Source organism: Gambusia affinis, linkage group LG11 (assembly GCF_019740435.1).
Source record: "Gambusia affinis linkage group LG11, SWU_Gaff_1.0, whole genome shotgun sequence".
Classification (NCBI taxonomy): Eukaryota; Metazoa; Chordata; class Actinopteri; order Cyprinodontiformes; family Poeciliidae; genus Gambusia; species Gambusia affinis.
This window is the reverse complement of record NC_057878.1, coordinates 12,354,562-12,371,771: the sequence shown is the minus strand read 5'-3', so window position 1 is coordinate 12,371,771 and position 17,210 is coordinate 12,354,562. Positions and strand designations below refer to the sequence as shown.

Genomic DNA, 17,210 nt, shown 5'->3' with positions numbered 1-17,210 from the left:
TGTATAAAATGACCATACAATTCTGTACACAAATATGTTTTTTTAGCATTGAGGGCCCCTAAAGTGAAACAACTGAATGCCTCTTAAATGGAGCTGTGAAGTGATGGGAGCATACGGCCTGATATAAAAGCTTTAATGTGGAATTAACTGATGCCAGTTAATATTTTTCAGCACAGGTTTCCATCTAAGTTCGGCACAAACTTGCATGCACTCACCTCAGCCTGCGTCAGGTTTAAGCTGCAGTAGAGAGCCGCCAGCAGCAGCAGCAGCAGCGCGCCGGACGGTGACAGCATCGTGGAAACTGCGGCGCGCTCAATCAGCCCCTTTAACCCGCTCCTCTGCCTCTGTCCTCGGTTAACTCGCGGCTTATCTGCGGAGCACGAACGGTGCGTTCAGCTGCATCTTTGTCCGAGACGATGTGAACTTCCGATCAATGCAACTTGCTCTTGTTCCCGCTGCACCACACCTCCCACCTTCCTCCAAAACGACCACCCTCTCGTCCGGAGAGACAGAGTCTAAATCTTGTTGTTACAAACACTTTGACTTTTCTCTGTACAGAGAGGAACTGCTCGGGACGCTTTGGGGCTTTTTTGCGGGATTTGTTGGGGCAGTTTTTGTCACTTTGGTGACGGGGCCGGTGACTTCTCTGGCTCTGGGACCGGAGCATCTCTCCAGCCCGTGATACCTCTATTTCATTACGCGCGTAACAGAGGCGGCCGTAAGTTGTGCAAGTTTATAAAACTGTTTATTTATACCGCTGGGTTAAATAAAGCATGTCTATCTTTTGCGTTATTGCAAACTAGAGTGCTTGTTTTTGCGACAAGCACTCTCGTTGCAATCATTTGAGATATGATTGGACTAAGAGATAAATGTTTCTGACTGCTTAGATTTGTGGATATTATGCATTTTATACAATTTATAAACACTAGTTGCTTGTGCCTGCAACAGGTTGAGTAAACATGCTTTAAGTGAGCGTTCAAAAGTGAAGGAGCGGCGCGGGACTTGAGTTTGCGCAACGCATGAGTGCGACCATGCAAAGGCAGCGGGATAGAGAGCATACAAATCTGAGGTAAGCGCATCATTAACAACTTCCAGAGCTTAAAATAAGCGCAATATTTTCCATTGGGTTTCATAAGAGTGTGTTTTAATCAACAGGGTGCTGCTTCTCTGCCTCTTCCTCGCCGCCCTCGCCTCGACAGTGCAGGCTGTAAGTTTTATTTCCCACATATTCATGATTTTTCACTACAAAAAATGCTGCCTGGTTGCAGTTACGACAGAAAATCAATCCCATCCCTCAGGGTTGGGTTTCTCCTGGTAGGAACTGTTCAGATTTTGCAGCGTGTGCTGCCAGAGGGAGTGTCTGGTGTGGTCTGGGTTGGGGAGTTCCTTCTGTAGGAGGGCTCTTCTGTTTCTGCTTGGCATGACTGGTTCAGAAAACATCAACAAAAGATAAAAGTTGCTGTAAAAGTGAGTCACTTGCCATTCAGCATTAGAATATTGCAATTCTGAGATTCTTAACAAGGAAAAGAAAAGAAAAAACTAAAATGAGATCCTGCAGAGTGGTGATGTTGTGCCATTCCTGACCTCTTGACCTGGCACAGAGGGGGGTGAAGGGGAGGTCATGACCTCTCCCTCCTGCATGCCAGCTTGCTGAGTTTTTTAGTGTATGCATTCTAGATGGTAAATGAAGACTTTTAAATAGAATTAATTTCCATTCTCTTTTCCTTTAAGTCCTTTGAAAATAATAATACTAAAAATACTACAACATTTGGAAATAATTTTGTAAAAGTTTGGCCTTAAATTTAATCAAGAGGCTGTTGTATGACTTTAAAACTTGCTGTTTGTTGTTTAATACTGGAAAATGTTGCTGAAATAAGACTATTGTGTTTAATTACCTCTTCATCAATTAACCTCTACAAGGTTCTACAAGACACTAGCCCTCAGAGACTGGAGTTTGAGATGCCTGATCTACAGCATGGACATTACATTGTGTCTTCAGTTAATACTAGCACTAGCTTCATAAGAGTTAAAGGACCATAACTCAGGTCAGAAACACAACTATTGAAAACCAGATCTAACATAAAATGGTTCAATTTAGGGAAAATAAGCCTCAATCAAACCTTGTATTGTGTCAAGGGGAAATGTTTAACACACACCAGTAAAATGTGTTGGAAAAATGGTAGACTTGTGGATTATTTCCAAACCTGGAGAGTAAAATGCCAGCTGCTGTCATTTTGAGTTCATTTAAATCATCTGATTCGTTGTCTCTGCATCTATTTCTCTGTGGTGCAAAGGGAAGAGTGGACATCTTGCAATATGAAAGTTGTTGGTTCCATTTTAGCATCTTCCTGTCACATGCTCGTGTGTCTCTGGACAAAGCATCTCTGGACAAGGCATGTCAGGACAAGTTTCCCACCAATTTGTGCATCAGTTTATCAATATGCATGTGTGTTTGTGAGTGTGATGATTGGGTAGATCTGGCTGGAGTGTGAAGTGTTTTGAGTGTTTGGTGTGACCCAAAAAGCTTTATATATTCAGATAAATGACTTGACTATGCATTTGTAAACTAATTTGCTTATAAATGCAAATAGGCTTTGCATTTATTTTTTAAATGCAGAACGTATTGAGGCATAACAATAAACAGAGAGCTTACTTCCCATATTTCAGGTGAATACCTCAAAACTATGTGTGCAAACAAGATCTTGCATATGAAAACATTGTGTTATTTTTAGTCTAAACAAAGTCTGTCTCATAAAGTACTAATCATTTACTGTCTGGAGAGAAATAGTCGCTGAGTTGCCCTGTTAGGTTGACAAAAATTGACGGGATGACACTCAGTTATAACAGGATGAAAAAAACATGACTAAGCAAACAATGCTTTATTAATAATATGGAAGTAGTTTGAGAATAAGGCAGCTGGATAGTTTTACACTGAGCCTGCTGAAACATGGACTCCATTCTGCTCAGATCCTGTAAAACACCATTTGTAAAAACAAAAATATATTTCTACTGTTTCCAGGAATGTGGTTAAAATATACCTCATTCTAATAAACCCAAACCTCACCTCATGAACTGGCTGCATTGTATCGCCCCTCACTATAAAACTAGATTGTAAAATGGAGACATACTCAAAAATGTACATTTTCCAGACTACTTCTATATATTTGACTTTCTATTGCACTGTAATAAAATAAAAGAGTTAGTTTGACTCCCTTTTGTCCTGTTGCTTTTATTAACTTTGCTCATCTGCATCATCAAGCTCAACGTGACGCAGAAGTCCACGTGTGCTTTGTGTACCGACTAGCACCATGTGAATGTATTTTCTGTTTATTTGTGTCGGGTATCAGCTGTCTGGTTGCTCTCCAAGTTATTTAATATCATACCCAAGGCTCTCAGATGAAAACGTATTTTCTTGAGTCTGATGAAAAGGCCTGTTGTCCCCGGCTCTTATCAGATTTGCCTCACTCTTGATTAGATGCATGTGACACAGCGCAGCTCCTCTGTGTGTTGTGTAGTTTCTCTTTAGCACACCGGGGGTCAGCTGGATAAATTTACTTTAGCACAACTCGTGCTCTTCCCAGATGAGTTTACTGTCAAATGGATGATTATGAAAAGAGCTTAAGAATACTTTCGTTTTCTTGGTGTTAGCTGATTGTACGTTACAAGGTACGAGATGCAGTTAGACAAACGGTCAGGAGAAACAATGCGTCTTCTTTGATGATTCCTGTCTGGCTCAGAATTTCTCACTTTGAAAGCTCCCCTTTTGAAATATGTTTCCGTTTAATATCAGACTTTAAATCTGACTCATGGGACAGCTTCGCTTCTTTGAACCAAGCCAGTGTACAACCATTTCCCAGCATTCGTTTCTGTGTGATGATTTAAATCTGGAATTCCTGCTCTCACTGAAGCTGCAGTTCTCTTTCTCATATCTTTCTCATGGCTGTTCTAGTTGTGATTCTCAAATTTTCACAAGCATTAAAATCCCTGAGTTTAGCAGGTGAGCGTCTAGACAGATGTTTTATTTGCTTGATCAAAAATATTAGGTCTGTTGATCTTCACAGAGACTAATAAACTTAAAAACATTTAAATAAGACGCCCTAGAGCAGGTCGGTCCTCGAGGGCCGGCATCCTGCATGATTTACTGTAGTTCTTTCCCTGGTTTAACTCACTTGGATCAAATGATGATTCATTAGAAGGACCCTAAGAAGAACCCTGACATGCTGAAAAGGTTGTTATTACCACCGGGGAGAGAACTAAAACGAGCAGGATGCCGGCCCTCGAGGACCAACTTTGGGCACCCCTGCCATAGAGCCTGCCATTTCTGCTGTTGCAGTTGATTTTTGACACGCAAAAAAATTAAACAGTGGTTGTTAAAAGATCAAAAATCAGTTTTTAGTGCAGGAGAATATTCGGTATAATATCGACATTCACTGACAGACCAAAGAGAATGTTGATGAAATCTGAACTTCTTTGGCAATCTTTAAATAAAAAAATCTTGTTTAACTTATATAGTTATTTCTGTGGTTTCACTTTGATGCCTACATACAAACCCCTACACTTTCCTCTCTCTAAATCAAAGTTTTCCTTAAAGGGTTTCATTTAGTCAAATCAATTTTATTTACTAGTAAATGCAGTAAATACAAAAAGTAGTTGTCATGTTTCATTTGCCAACAGGACCAGTTTTCTAAACCAACCTAAATCTGTGTGAACAGGCTCAGGTTGGTGCAACCTAAAAACTGGTTGCGCCTCCCTTGATGGCAACAATTGAAATCAAGTTTTTGTGCAAACTCTGGCTCTGTCCTCTGAGCAGGAAGGCTGCCATTCATTGGTAGCCTTTGGATGGCTGGTTGTTAAATGTTTATTTAGATATTCCCATTTTTACAATGTAAACATACCTTTTCGCCTGAAAGCATCAAGTCTTATTTATTGAATACAAAAACAACTCAAATTTGATGGACAGAATAAAAACACTCTTTTTCACTTTTTGCATTTAACTCCTAAATTTGTCACACCCATCCAAGCAGATTGCTTCAAATAAGCAGATCAATCTGAAGTGGCTCATTCAATCTTCATTTTCTTACTTCTAGGTAAACTTGTTCATGGAAGCCAACATTTGTTGTTAGCACAGACATTGTAAAAACTGCTCTGTTGTGTTTTTCAATGATTTCTTTTTAGTTTGCTTTAGGCTGGTGAAGCTGAAAATCGGCGCCTGAGACAAGGTCAAGTTTATCTTTAGTTATTAAAGAATCCAGTTTTGTTCTAATTCAATGCAATTCAATCCAGTGGACACAAATAACATAGTTCGACTCAGATTAAATTACAGTCTAAATTGTAGGACGATGCAGTCAAATTCAGTCGATCATCAAGTGCCAAAGTTTCAGTTGATTTCTTTGATTGTTTTTGCAGCAATCCCTCCTCTGAGGAGGTACGAGACCTTTTTTTGCACTGTGAATGTTTTTCTCACACTTTTCTGAACCTGCTGTTTGAAGTATGCCGACCCTTCCAGCCTGATTCCTGTTTTCTGTATCTACACTGTGGTGTGAAAACAGGATTATCAGGCTCACAACGGTAAAACTTGATTGCATGTATGTCTTTAACTCCCACCCGCAATTCACACACAAACAACATGCAGAAAAATATCGTTTATCAGCATCTGTTGGCAGAGGAAGGAAGGCTCTCGAGAAAGAAATGCTAACAGGATGCTTCATAAAGTTTTGAGAGGCTTTGATGTGACTACATGTGTTTGCGAATAGATTTCAAAATGTGCGTGAGAGTGTGTGTGTAGTGGAATTTGGGAGGCGATGCTAGCAGGGGACGTGTGACTGTGGAAATTTAGTCAGAAGAAGAGACATTTTTGGCTGCGGTTTTCTACCTGGAAGCCCCGCAGCGACGTCTGCTTAAATAATTAACCTCCTCCCTCATCTCTAAGTGGATGATTGTGATGGATGTTGTTCCTACATGTGCAGTTTTTGCTACCATATATATTGCAAAACATGGTGAGAATAAATGCAGATCAGAGTGAGGGTGTTTTTTTTGGGGGGGGGGCTTTGAACATCCATTTAATTTCAATTGCTCGCAGGCATTTGATGGTAAAGGCTTGAATCTCTCATGGAGTGTGAAAGAGAGATGTTCAAGCGATAGCCTCACCCAGTGGAAAGCAGACGCGTGACCAACCTGTTGAGTGTGACTGTTTTATCGGGTAGGAAGGGTCACCTCCGGGGCGAGGGGGAGATGTCTGCCTACGATAAGAAAATGGAAACATGGCCAGAGCAGTGGCTGTTACAATCAGGGGAAGAACCCATTGTGCTGCTATGCAGGAAGCTACTGCCTGGGATGAGAACAGTAGGGCTTCTCTGACATTGATGTGTGTGTGTGTGTGTGTTAAACACATCAATCCATGTGAGGCTGAAGCCTGGCAATTTGTTTCCACTCATGTATTTGGCCACACGTCAGAGACGAACCCTGTGACCTCTCTGCATTTTTGCCTTTTTGATAAGTAGCCATGCGCTTGGATGTGTGTACGACTGCACACAATGTGTGTCTTTTGTTTGCATGTATCGTTAGCTCAGAGGTAACCTTTATTGTTTGGTAAAATGTGACTTTCTGGTGCTGATTGTTTGATTAGTCTCTGCTGCAATACTGAATTGTAAATGAGAGGAAAGGCCTGTTGCAGTTGGCCGCCAGCCCCACCGGCGTACAAACATCCTTCTTAAAGAAGAACGCATGTGCAACGATGAACACCAAGTGCTACGGTGTAGATTGAAGAGGGCAAATAATGTTCATTTGTATTGTTGGCTACTAAAAGAAGTGGCTCTTCCTCATTAGCAGGATGCGTGAACCCCATTTTCCTTCTTGCCCATGCAGAAGCTGTGGTATGTGTGTTTAAGTGTTTGGGCTTAGTGATGTTCAGCTTTATGGGAAACATCTTGAGTGCATGCAGAAATGTGCTAAAAGAAAATTGATTATTCAGAGGGGGCTACCAAACAGGAAAAGGAAGAGGGGTGCAGTTACAGTCAGGCAGGACCCCCGGTCAGTATTTACTACGCTGTACATATATAATGTAAACTCTGTCCAACGAGTGCTTTAGAACATGTTTCAGATGTTATAGTGCAAAAGAAATCTCACTATTTTAACTGTTTCCCATCTCCTCACATTATGAACATTAGTGAACAAACTATGCATTACTGTGCCTCAAGATATAACCTTATCATTGCAGCGGCTAAAATCCTGTATTTTCGGCTATTGGTTGCTGTTCCTGGTAGGCATTGGTTTGTACTGCCAATCTTCACTTTGACTTATAATAAAGTCATTTATTTTTTGTACAATATCCACTGTCTTACTACTTCCTTTTAGTGCCACATAAATCTGACATAAATCCAAATCAAGCACAGTAGAAAACTGTTCCCATTACCAACACCTGAACAGAATCACCCTTGACCTTAAATAATCCCACCCCCTTCAGACGCACTCTCAACTCAAAATGAAATACACCCCCTGGTGGCCATGAACACAAGAAAAGATAAATGGCTCCTACAATCATAGATAAAGTTATGTAGAAGTTTAAAGTAGGTTTAGGTCGCACAACAATATGCCACGCTTTTAACAATTTCATGGCCCAATGTTCAATCGATCATCTGAAAATATGACACAACTACAAACCGAGACACAGCAGTCCATCTAAACCAGGAGTCTGCAACGCATTTCTCCGTTCAAATAAAACTCTTGCAAAAAGATGGTGACCCATGAAAATCTGAACAAAATATTGATTACTGGTGCTCTTACAGTCATTCTGTTTTGAAAATTCAGCACAAACTCAAATTTTGTATTATATCTACAATTAAAACATCAATTAGTTCTTTATCAATTTAAACAAATGTTATTAGAAGACTCAGAAGATTCACTATCGTCACTTGTTGCTGCAGAGCCACAGGCTGCAGACCTCTGGCCTAAACTGACAGGCGACAAGAGGAACATTAATCAGATTAATCACTAATCTGAAGCCAATGTTGGATGAAAATCATAAAAAGTCCCATTTGTTGTTTTACATAAACCATGTAGGGCAGAAAGCAAACATAATTTTTCCTTTTGAGCCTCAAGGCTTATGAAAAATCTTGCTTGCTTGAAACTCCATCATATCCTTTTTTTTGTTGAGGCTAACAAGATAATGTCATCTAAAGAAGGCACCTCATAAGCCTGAAGTTGCTAAACTAACAGCACCAAACCACAAAATCAGCAACAAATTGCAGTGCTTGACTGAAATAGTGAATATTCTTAAAACATGTAACGTTGCAAAGGTGTGTTAAGATCTCTAGATAATGTTGTACTGTGTTGCTAGGCAATGGATAGGCTTTTTATTATGCATGTCCACGTCTAGGTAACCAACTTATGACACCCATAATAATCAACCTCTGCTATAAACCTGTTAGAGTGAAAACACAGATTTTTTGAAGAGATTTATTTTTATTATTTCTGTATCTCTCAGTGTTAAAAGAAGCGATACAGTTATATTTTGGAGCTTTATGTTTGGTTTTGTCCATGTTTATTTCCAGTAATGCGTGAGAAGGACCAGCTCCAGAAGCCTTTATTTGACTTGGAATGACGTTTGGATGTAAAGTTAGTGGTTCTCAGTGGAAAATCCCTCTATGCTACCTACACTGTATATCCGCTGCTGTCATTTCCTCTTATTCGCTGCCGCAGTGATTAATGAAGGGACACAAGGGTCCCATCAGACGGCGTAGAAAGAATTCCAAAGTCTCCGTCCTCCCTGTCCTCCCAAGCTTCAAGTCTTTCAGTGCCGCACTGTCCCTCACTTCCTTTTATAGCCTCATTCCTCCGCTGGTTTTTATCTGTGTCGTATTGTGTCCCCTCGCGTTCTCCATGTATCCCTGAAGAGGAGACTTGGCAGACACTCTGTCCTCCCTCTTCCTCTCCCAGCTTGTCCTCTTCACATTTCAGCGGCCTCCTTTTCCCCGTGCCCTCCTCGAACACGTGTGTTTCTGTCTGCCGTTCGGTCTGTCCTCAGTGGAGGTGAGACTCTTGTGTGAGCTCAGATGGAAGGATTGCTTGGGCTGTGCTTACAGAAAGAGAATCCATACTCTGTTCTCACAAAACGCCTGGATTTTCTCACCCGGCTTCAACAGGTGCTTGCACACTGATTTCATTCCTGTAATTTGTTTGAGACTGACTCATGGTGATACTGCACTTAAACGGGGGCTTTACTTCGGCTTATGAGATATGAGAACTTTAATCAGGACAAAGCAATAATGTCTCATCAGGACAGGGCACGCAATGCTTTCATTGTGCTTTCCACAATGTTCTCTCCCCTGGAAGAATGACAAAAAACATTACTTTCCATCCTAGCTGTGGTCTAATTGATGGGAATGAATTATTTCTTGTCATGGGAGGAATGTTAACAAATTATAATGATAACATTACCATGTCCCATTTCTCTCTCTCGCTGTTTTTTTTTTTTTTTTCCTTAGACGTCTGTTACCACTTCAACCCAGACAGTTATATCTCTGAAGCTATTTAATGATCTGTTATGATACTTGGGGCCAGACATTCATGCTGCCAAGAAAATTAACTCTTCTCCATCATAGAGATAACTGAATCTTACACACAGTGGCAGCTCTCAGTATAGCCCATGTGGGCGGTTGCCCAGGGCACGATAGAAAGGGGCAGACAAACAATATTAAAAAAATAAAATTTATTATTTTGCCGGTTATGCACTGAACATTGGGAGATTGTTGTTTGTTTCCAGGGTGTCGTTGACATCTTCTTTTTCTTTAGATATCTTGGGGTAAACTTTCACTATTCTCAGCCGTGTCTCAGTTGGTGTGTCCCTGTTTCAAGGTTATGGATTTGTCCAGTTTGAGCGCCTTGAGGAGGCTGAAGCTGCGAAAGCAGCTCAAAAGGGCCAAATATATAAAGGGTACAAACTAGATGACAAACTAGGATATTTTAGAAATTACTTCCTCACAAACTGGGATCATTTCGACGGATGTTTTTATTGTAAATGTGACGACAAAAGAAAGAAAATAATAGGGAAGCTCCAGTGGATGCACAACTGCAGGGGACTATATTCACAGATGTTTTATTTTTACAGATTAAAAGTATCCATAATCAACTTTCTTTAATCTGTAATCAGGGTGGAATAATGCAGCTTGTCTGTAACCAGACCACGTTCCAGTATCAATGCTTAACTCAATTAGAAGATGTCCCAATCCTGAAAATGTATTAAAAATGCTTTTTTTTTTTTTTTTTGCTGTTCTTGCTTAAAATAAAGGTTTTGTACATCTTAAAAAAATTTCTTCAGTCTTGGTGTACAGGCTTGGCAAGTCAAGATATTTTAGATTTTAAATTATAACTGTTCAAGTGCAATTATTAGACTACTGTGAACTAGCCCTTTTGTATGGAGTAATGATTTTTTTGCTTTGTTTTACGATGCTGCACAACACACACAGATTTGCTTTGATAAAAACGTTGTGATGTTTAATACCGCCCCCACTGATTCCTATTCTTAAAATGCTCTTTGTTGCCAATCACAATCTCTAAGTCTATCCTAGTTTAGCCAGATCATCTTTTAGACTTTTATTGTTTTAGAACAACGGTGGTTCTCAGTGGTTCTCAGACCTCTCATTTTTTCACATAACACGAATAAATCCCATCTGTCATGGATCATCTTATTAGGGTTGTGAGCAGAGGGACTATCAAAATGAAAATGTCTCAAGCTGGTCTGGTTGCATCTGAGTCCAGAGCACAAACGTGACTAATCCCAGGTTGAATTAGTTCAGTTTGTAGCAGGAAGTCCTGATTAAAATAGTGGCCCGCAGGGATCTTGAGTGAAGTCTCTGTTCGACCTGAGGCCAGTTATGGAGAAGGAAGGTCGAGCCTTGTCAGCCTGGGGCAGAAACCAGAGCCATGTTTATGCTGGAGCTCAGCCACTGGAGCACTTTGAGAGTTTCTGTTCTGCCCTGTCTTTTAGGACCCTTTGCTCCGGTTCATGTTCTCCTTTAGAATCCTGCACCCTGCAGAGTGACCTAACCCACTGACCCTGCTCTTCCCTTTCCCTTACTGCTATTTATCTTGTTACCTTGTTCTAGGCATGCAAACAATATTTCCTAGAATTTCTGGAAACAGAGACAGCCACTTTGTAAAAGTATTTCAACTCCTTTAACACAGGCACAACATCCTGAACCCAGCACCTCCACAGCGAAACGTTGTTGTTGCCACACCAGGCTGTGAATATGCTTTTGTTCAGCAGGAACAGCCAACCTGATCAGAGATGATGGGGAAATGTATGGAGCTGAATGTAGGACAATCCTGGAAGAAATCCAGTTGAAAGTGGGGAAAAGCTTCACCTCCCAGCAGGACAATGACTCTAAACATAGAGCCAGAGCAACAATACACCAAAGCGTGGTGACATTCGGGTGAAATATTCACCAACCAGACCTTAATTGAGAATCAGTGGCTATAATTGGAAATTAACAACTACGGTATACACAATTTCCCTTCCAATCTCAATAAGCTTAAAGTAGTTTTGCAAAAAAGACATGGCCATGACATACAAAAACCTTGCAGTAACTTATTTATTTTTGTGGAAAATGTTTCACAAATATAAAATGACACTCGGTGTATGTTGATAGTAGTAAATAGTAACTATTTTATATTTGTGAAACATTTTCCACAAACTTTTCATTTCAAGTTTGTGCTTGTAACTTAACAAAATGTGAACATGTGTGAGTATGTAAACTTTTGCAAAACAACTTTTTGATAAACTTCTTCCTCCTTTGTCCTTGTTGGTCCAAGTCTCAGATTGGGACACAAAGAGACAGCAGCTCCTAAGCTATCCAAGAAGAGAAGAGATAGAGGCTTTAGTAGGAAGCTGAAGGAGTTTTGCTGCTTATCAAGAGAAAAAAAAATGTGAAAGCTTATTATGGGATCCACAAGATTTCCACCATAAGAAGGCATTTGGACAGTTCCCATGTGTTTATCAAGATTTGCTCAAGTTTAAGTAGGCCAACGCAAATATGCTGATGTTTCGGTTTGTGTGTGTGCATGCGTGTGTGTGTGTGCACTGAGGTTAAAATCTGATTATTTGATAAAGCCCACCGTAGATCAATTGTTGGAAGGAAAACCTGAGCAGAAAGTATAAACTCACCCTTCTGACTTGCTGCCCCATTTTTCAACCAGTTTTAAAATTTAGTCTCTGCATTTGTGTTTTTGTTTTCTTTTCCCTTTTGTTTTTTGAGAACAATGTTTCATAATAAAACAAAGCTGAAAGCATTTTCCAACCTCCCTGAGGTTGTGAAGAATATATTCACTGAAAAAAATAAAATAAATCATTTCAATCGTTATTTTATATAGTTGAGACCAAACATCTGCACAAGACTTGCACTGTGATGGAAACAATTACCCCCGCCCACATATGAAGAACTTGCCCAGAAAACAACAGCAACCAGCATTATTTTCTGCTTCTGATGTTGTTCTGGATTTATTCTGAACATAAGGAATCTATAAACCGCCTCAGGAACCTTAAGTAGGTTTGCTAATTTTCACATTATGAATTATTCTCTTTTTACAGGTGAAGAAATGGCAAGAAGCTGCAAAATGCTCTAAGCGCTACAAATAGGTGTGTGGGTAGCAATATGTTGCATGACTAAAAATGTTCCTTCTAATAATTTCCACCATTTATGTAAAAATAATTCTTGAGATAGACACCCGCTCCCCTTCCTACCCTGCAAGAATAAACATGTTCAGATAAAGGATGGATGGACGGACATAAAATAATTTTACAGAGATGGTTTTCAGCTGGTAAAGGGAGTATCAGCCAGCGGATGACATAGTGCAGAAGCCCGTCTGGTCAAATGTAACATCATGCCTCCATCACAGATGTGTTACAAACACTGTGACACCTCTCAGAGCTTTATGTAGCCCAGGTGTTTCCAATTGGACTGTCCTGCTTGTTCTCTTTGACATCTGTCTCATTAGCGTGACGGAGGGCAGCTGGGACCCTGGCACATTATAGCCCTGACAAATGGACTGATACTTTTCTGTACAAAAGCATAAGAACCTCTACAGACACATTGAGATGGAAGTTACAAATACTTAGTCTCAGCCATACATGCATTCTCCTCACAAAATAAGAAGGCACTCCACTCCATGCAGTTCTATCTTTTTAAGCCGATATTACACAGTTTCAGTTCTTGCCATGAATGTTGGTGCATCAAAAAATGCAGGTTACATTGGTTTTAAAGGTGGGACAATGAAGAACACCTTTGGGACTTGATGTCTTGTGTCTTTGAAGTATTTCTATCTTTGTTTAGTACCTTTTGTATTGCAATACACAGTTCATTGTTTGCTGTGCTTAACTGCATCATGTCAAGGTATACATTACTTTTGCCTTGACATCACCACCTTATATTCCTCCCTCATGTTTAAAAATCTATTTACCATCTGGGGATGAACGTCCCCAATTGGCCGAGTGATCACTAGCTGATTTAATCAGAAAGTCGGTCAAACTACCTTGAGTTTGAGCATTTTTACATTTCTCTAAGCCTCTGTAAGCATTCGGCATGCTGAGGTGGGTGAATCTTCATTCGGCACACGCAGAGTGTCAAAACAAGATTTGAGCTGTTCTCACGCTGTTTCTAGTCGGACGAAATTTAGTGTTCATCTGATTGTACAACTGCCATGACATCATCATGTTTAATGATTAACTTTCCGGAAATTAAAAGGAAAAAGCTGTATGAATGAATATCTAACCACCATAACTTTGTGGTTAGATATTTATTAGCTAAATTATTAAAATGGTTTCAGTTCTAAGGTGAGATGAATGAATTTTCATCCTCACAATAGAGCATAAGAGACAAAGAAGTATTTTGTTTCAGTTAAGGTTTTGGACGAAAAGGCAGACAGACAGATTAAATGCTCAAGATCCATTGTCTTGTAAAAATATTAAATATTTCTTTAAACTTTGACCTTCACAGGCTGTTTGCGTACTTTGAGATAGTTGTTAGTAGTTTGTGTCTTGTTCAGTAGTGATTGCTGGATGGATTTAAAAACAGATACATGGATTGTGATCTCATCTGTTGTATTATAGACACAAAAAGAAAATCTCTTGATTTATTGCCTTCACCTGTCACTAGCATTGAGATGCTAGTTATAGGTGAAAGCATTGATTTTGGTGTAAAATTCGTCTTAATATGAGCTGGTGCTATACTCCCCTCAATTTAGGTCCTCTTGTAAATAAATTTTGAGTTTGCTCATGTCTGAGGGTTTCAGTTTTTCTGAATCTACTACACACAGCAAGTCATGAGTGGAACCTTAATCACACATTCCTCAGAGTCAAAGTTCAAGTTTAAAGGTTAAAAGTCGGAAGTGTGGTTAATGGCAGACAGCTAAAGGGAGAAACTACTTATGGACTCTTTCGTGTGATTTAGTGCCTTTTGTGGCCTTAACTCATCAGTGCAGATATATTTTACATCTTTCATGTGTCTAATTCATCATAGTGTGTGTTGTGGAAGTTCAGAAAGTCATCCTCACAGACAGCAGTCTGTGATCTCCGTCCATCTGATAGCCTGCACACAAAGGCTCCCACTCAAGCGGTGATTATGCTTCCCTATCTCGTTTCACGTGTGAAAACTGAGAAACCAGCTCGTCGTTCACATCATTTCAGACTCACATGTGCTAACAAGGCTGATCGGTGACCGTTTAGACTGTAAAATGTGGAATTATCTGCGTAACAAACAGGAATCCTGAAAATTTCAGTCACAAGATCTGCTGGTGGAGATAGTACTTGGTGAAAAATGTCATCCTGTGAAGTTAATCTGTCTTCATCGGGATCCTCACAGTCAGGAACCACTTCAAGCATGTTCATGTATCTAGGATGTGTTTTCTAGTTCGACGGCTATATCCTCTGTAGATTGTTTTAAAATTTTCCAGAGTAGCTGAGAAATGTACAACTTTGTGTCGGCTTGATGGATTCACATCTGTCTATCTTTGTCTGGTTTATGACCCATGGTTTTATCTACCACACTACTCTACCTCTCTTTATTTTTGCAAATTGTTTTAACTATGCAGAGATTACAAATCTGTTATCTAATCATGTCAGGGATGCTTGTATGGCATTCTGGATTCACTTGATCTACAATAAATCTTGTTTTGGGGATCTTTGAGACAAATTTGAAGTCATGGGAGTCATAGGAAACGCTCTTAATTTAGGTCAGTAATGACCCTGTTTCTTACATCTTTTGAGTTTGTTTTGTCTGTAATTGTTCTGTATGTGTGTCGCTTGTCTTGTCATCATCCTGTCCATCCAATTCTGATGACGTCAGTGCCTCACCAGCTATGAACCTCACCGCACGTCACTGGTCTGTGGTCAACCTAATCTACACAGTACGCAGTGATTCATGTACCCAGAGTGACTGAAACTCACCACAGACAATCCACACAAACCGGCTGTCATTATGACTGTTTGTGTTGTACAGCACCAAGAAAAAAGATAAATGTAGAAGAATGACATTATGTTAAAGATTAGTCATTTTTGTCGTTCTTTGCATAAGTACAATATTAGCTGTTGTTTTTGTCTATTATGGTCCTTTTTATGCACAACAACCCAAAGAGAGTATATTTTGGAGAATTGGAAATATTGGCATTGACTCAGCTGGTTTTATTCTTGTAGCTGTGCAGCAGTGCAGCCATAAAGAGCTGGGAAGTAATGAAAACATAAATGAATCCAAACATAAATGAATCCAAACATTTATGAGCACTTCCAAAAAGCACAAAAAATGTAGGATATCATCACAAAGCAAGTTGTGATAACGGGCAGATTCATTTACACTTAAACACGTAGAAGGACATAGAGACATACACAGCCTACAGCAGTAATTTAATTTAATCTAAGCCTACTTTTAAAGCATAAATCCTAGTTGTTTAATTTTTAAATCATTATTTAAGACAGTATATTCTGTGTAGTTGTTGTGAGACTGTAATCAGCTAAATCTATCAAATTCTGTTCATTCAGAGGAAATGATTGATTTCCTCTGAATGATATGTGACTTAGTTGCTTTCTGTACTAACACTCACTTTCCTTTTAATGAGTCTGATGTTTTGTAGTAAAATATATAATGACCGACACATGTTAGCATTTGTTATCTGTTCTAATACCAGACTTAATGTATTCATGTGATTATTGTCCTGTGAAGCATTCGACTCTGTCCTAGTTTGGAATAATCAAACCCCCCAGCATGACACTACCACCACCATACTTCACATTTGATAGTGTTCTTGTCTTTGAAAGCTTGTCATTCTTGTCGTTGTGGTGAAAAAGCTCAGTCTTTGTTCTCATTAGAGCATAAAACGTTTCATCAGAAAACATTTGGCCTCTCCGTGTGAATCGGAACAGATATTTATCAAGCTTAGTGCCTTTTTTCTTCCTTGTCGAGATTGTCCAAGTTGAAGTTCAGGTTCATAGAGAGTGACACTGGTGTCCAAATCTGCAGGTCTAGTTATAATCACAGCGGGATTGTAAACCAGATGATGTAGATGAAGAGTCAAAGTAAATCCGATCATAGTCATTGCTTATGGTCATTGTTGCTTTCTGACAGCCAGGAACACATTTTCTCTTATCGTCTTAAAATCTGTCCGACGATAAAAAGAATGTTATTTGTATATAATAAAATAATACAGTCTCATCTGGTAGATTTGTCGGGTTTCCTTTGTTTAGACTGCGATTTGGTCCTTTGTTATTACAGTTTGACATGCAGGACTGTTGGTGCCAGATTTATGACAGCGTTCTCAACGACCCGGGGCTTGGTGGCCTACATCTACTGGTTCAATTCCTCTGAGGCAGTAGTTTGTTAAACTTAGTAAATAAATAAATTAGAGATTAAATAAGATCAACTGCAAAAGAAAAAAGACAAATTATTGAGAGTTAAAATCGGTCCATATTTAAAGGTCACAGAACTGCTACTCTTAAAGAAGTACAAGACCTTAAAAAGCCTCAGACACTTAGAGTTTGAGAACTCTAAGTGCTGCAGAATAGCTTCCCTGTGATTCAATAGTTTCCAGAAATCCTGCAGAGCGTCAAGACATAAATGTTTGCATGCCTTGTTATAATTAAAAAAATTTTTATGGGGGGAGAATTTATTAAGGTTTCGGTATGTCTGTGCCATCATGTCATACCTAAAACATGGAAAAGGTGACTTTCT

At 39.5% G+C, this 17,210-nt stretch overlaps 2 protein-coding genes across 3 annotated transcripts in view; one reads left to right on the top strand and one right to left on the bottom strand.

The window, feature by feature from the left end:
* Nucleotides 1-446, bottom strand: part of col4a1 (collagen, type IV, alpha 1) — a 40,474-nt gene extending 40,028 nt beyond the window's left edge. Inside the window, exon 1 of the mRNA XM_044130946.1 lies at nucleotides 216-446. Coding sequence (XP_043986881.1) covers nucleotides 216-293 — 78 coding nt within the window. The 5' untranslated portion in view covers nucleotides 294-446. The remainder of the gene's footprint in view (nucleotides 1-215) is intronic.
* Nucleotides 447-538: 92 nt separating this feature from the next.
* col4a2 (collagen, type IV, alpha 2) overlaps nucleotides 539-17,210 on the top strand; it is a 53,929-nt gene continuing 37,257 nt past the window's right edge. For both annotated transcript variants that reach the window (XM_044130945.1, XM_044130944.1), the window contains exons 1-3: nucleotides 539-718; nucleotides 949-1,069; nucleotides 1,156-1,207. In XM_044130945.1, coding sequence (XP_043986880.1) covers nucleotides 1,020-1,069; nucleotides 1,156-1,207 — 102 coding nt within the window. In that variant the 5' untranslated portion in view covers nucleotides 539-718; nucleotides 949-1,019. The remainder of the gene's footprint in view (nucleotides 719-948; nucleotides 1,070-1,155; nucleotides 1,208-17,210) is intronic.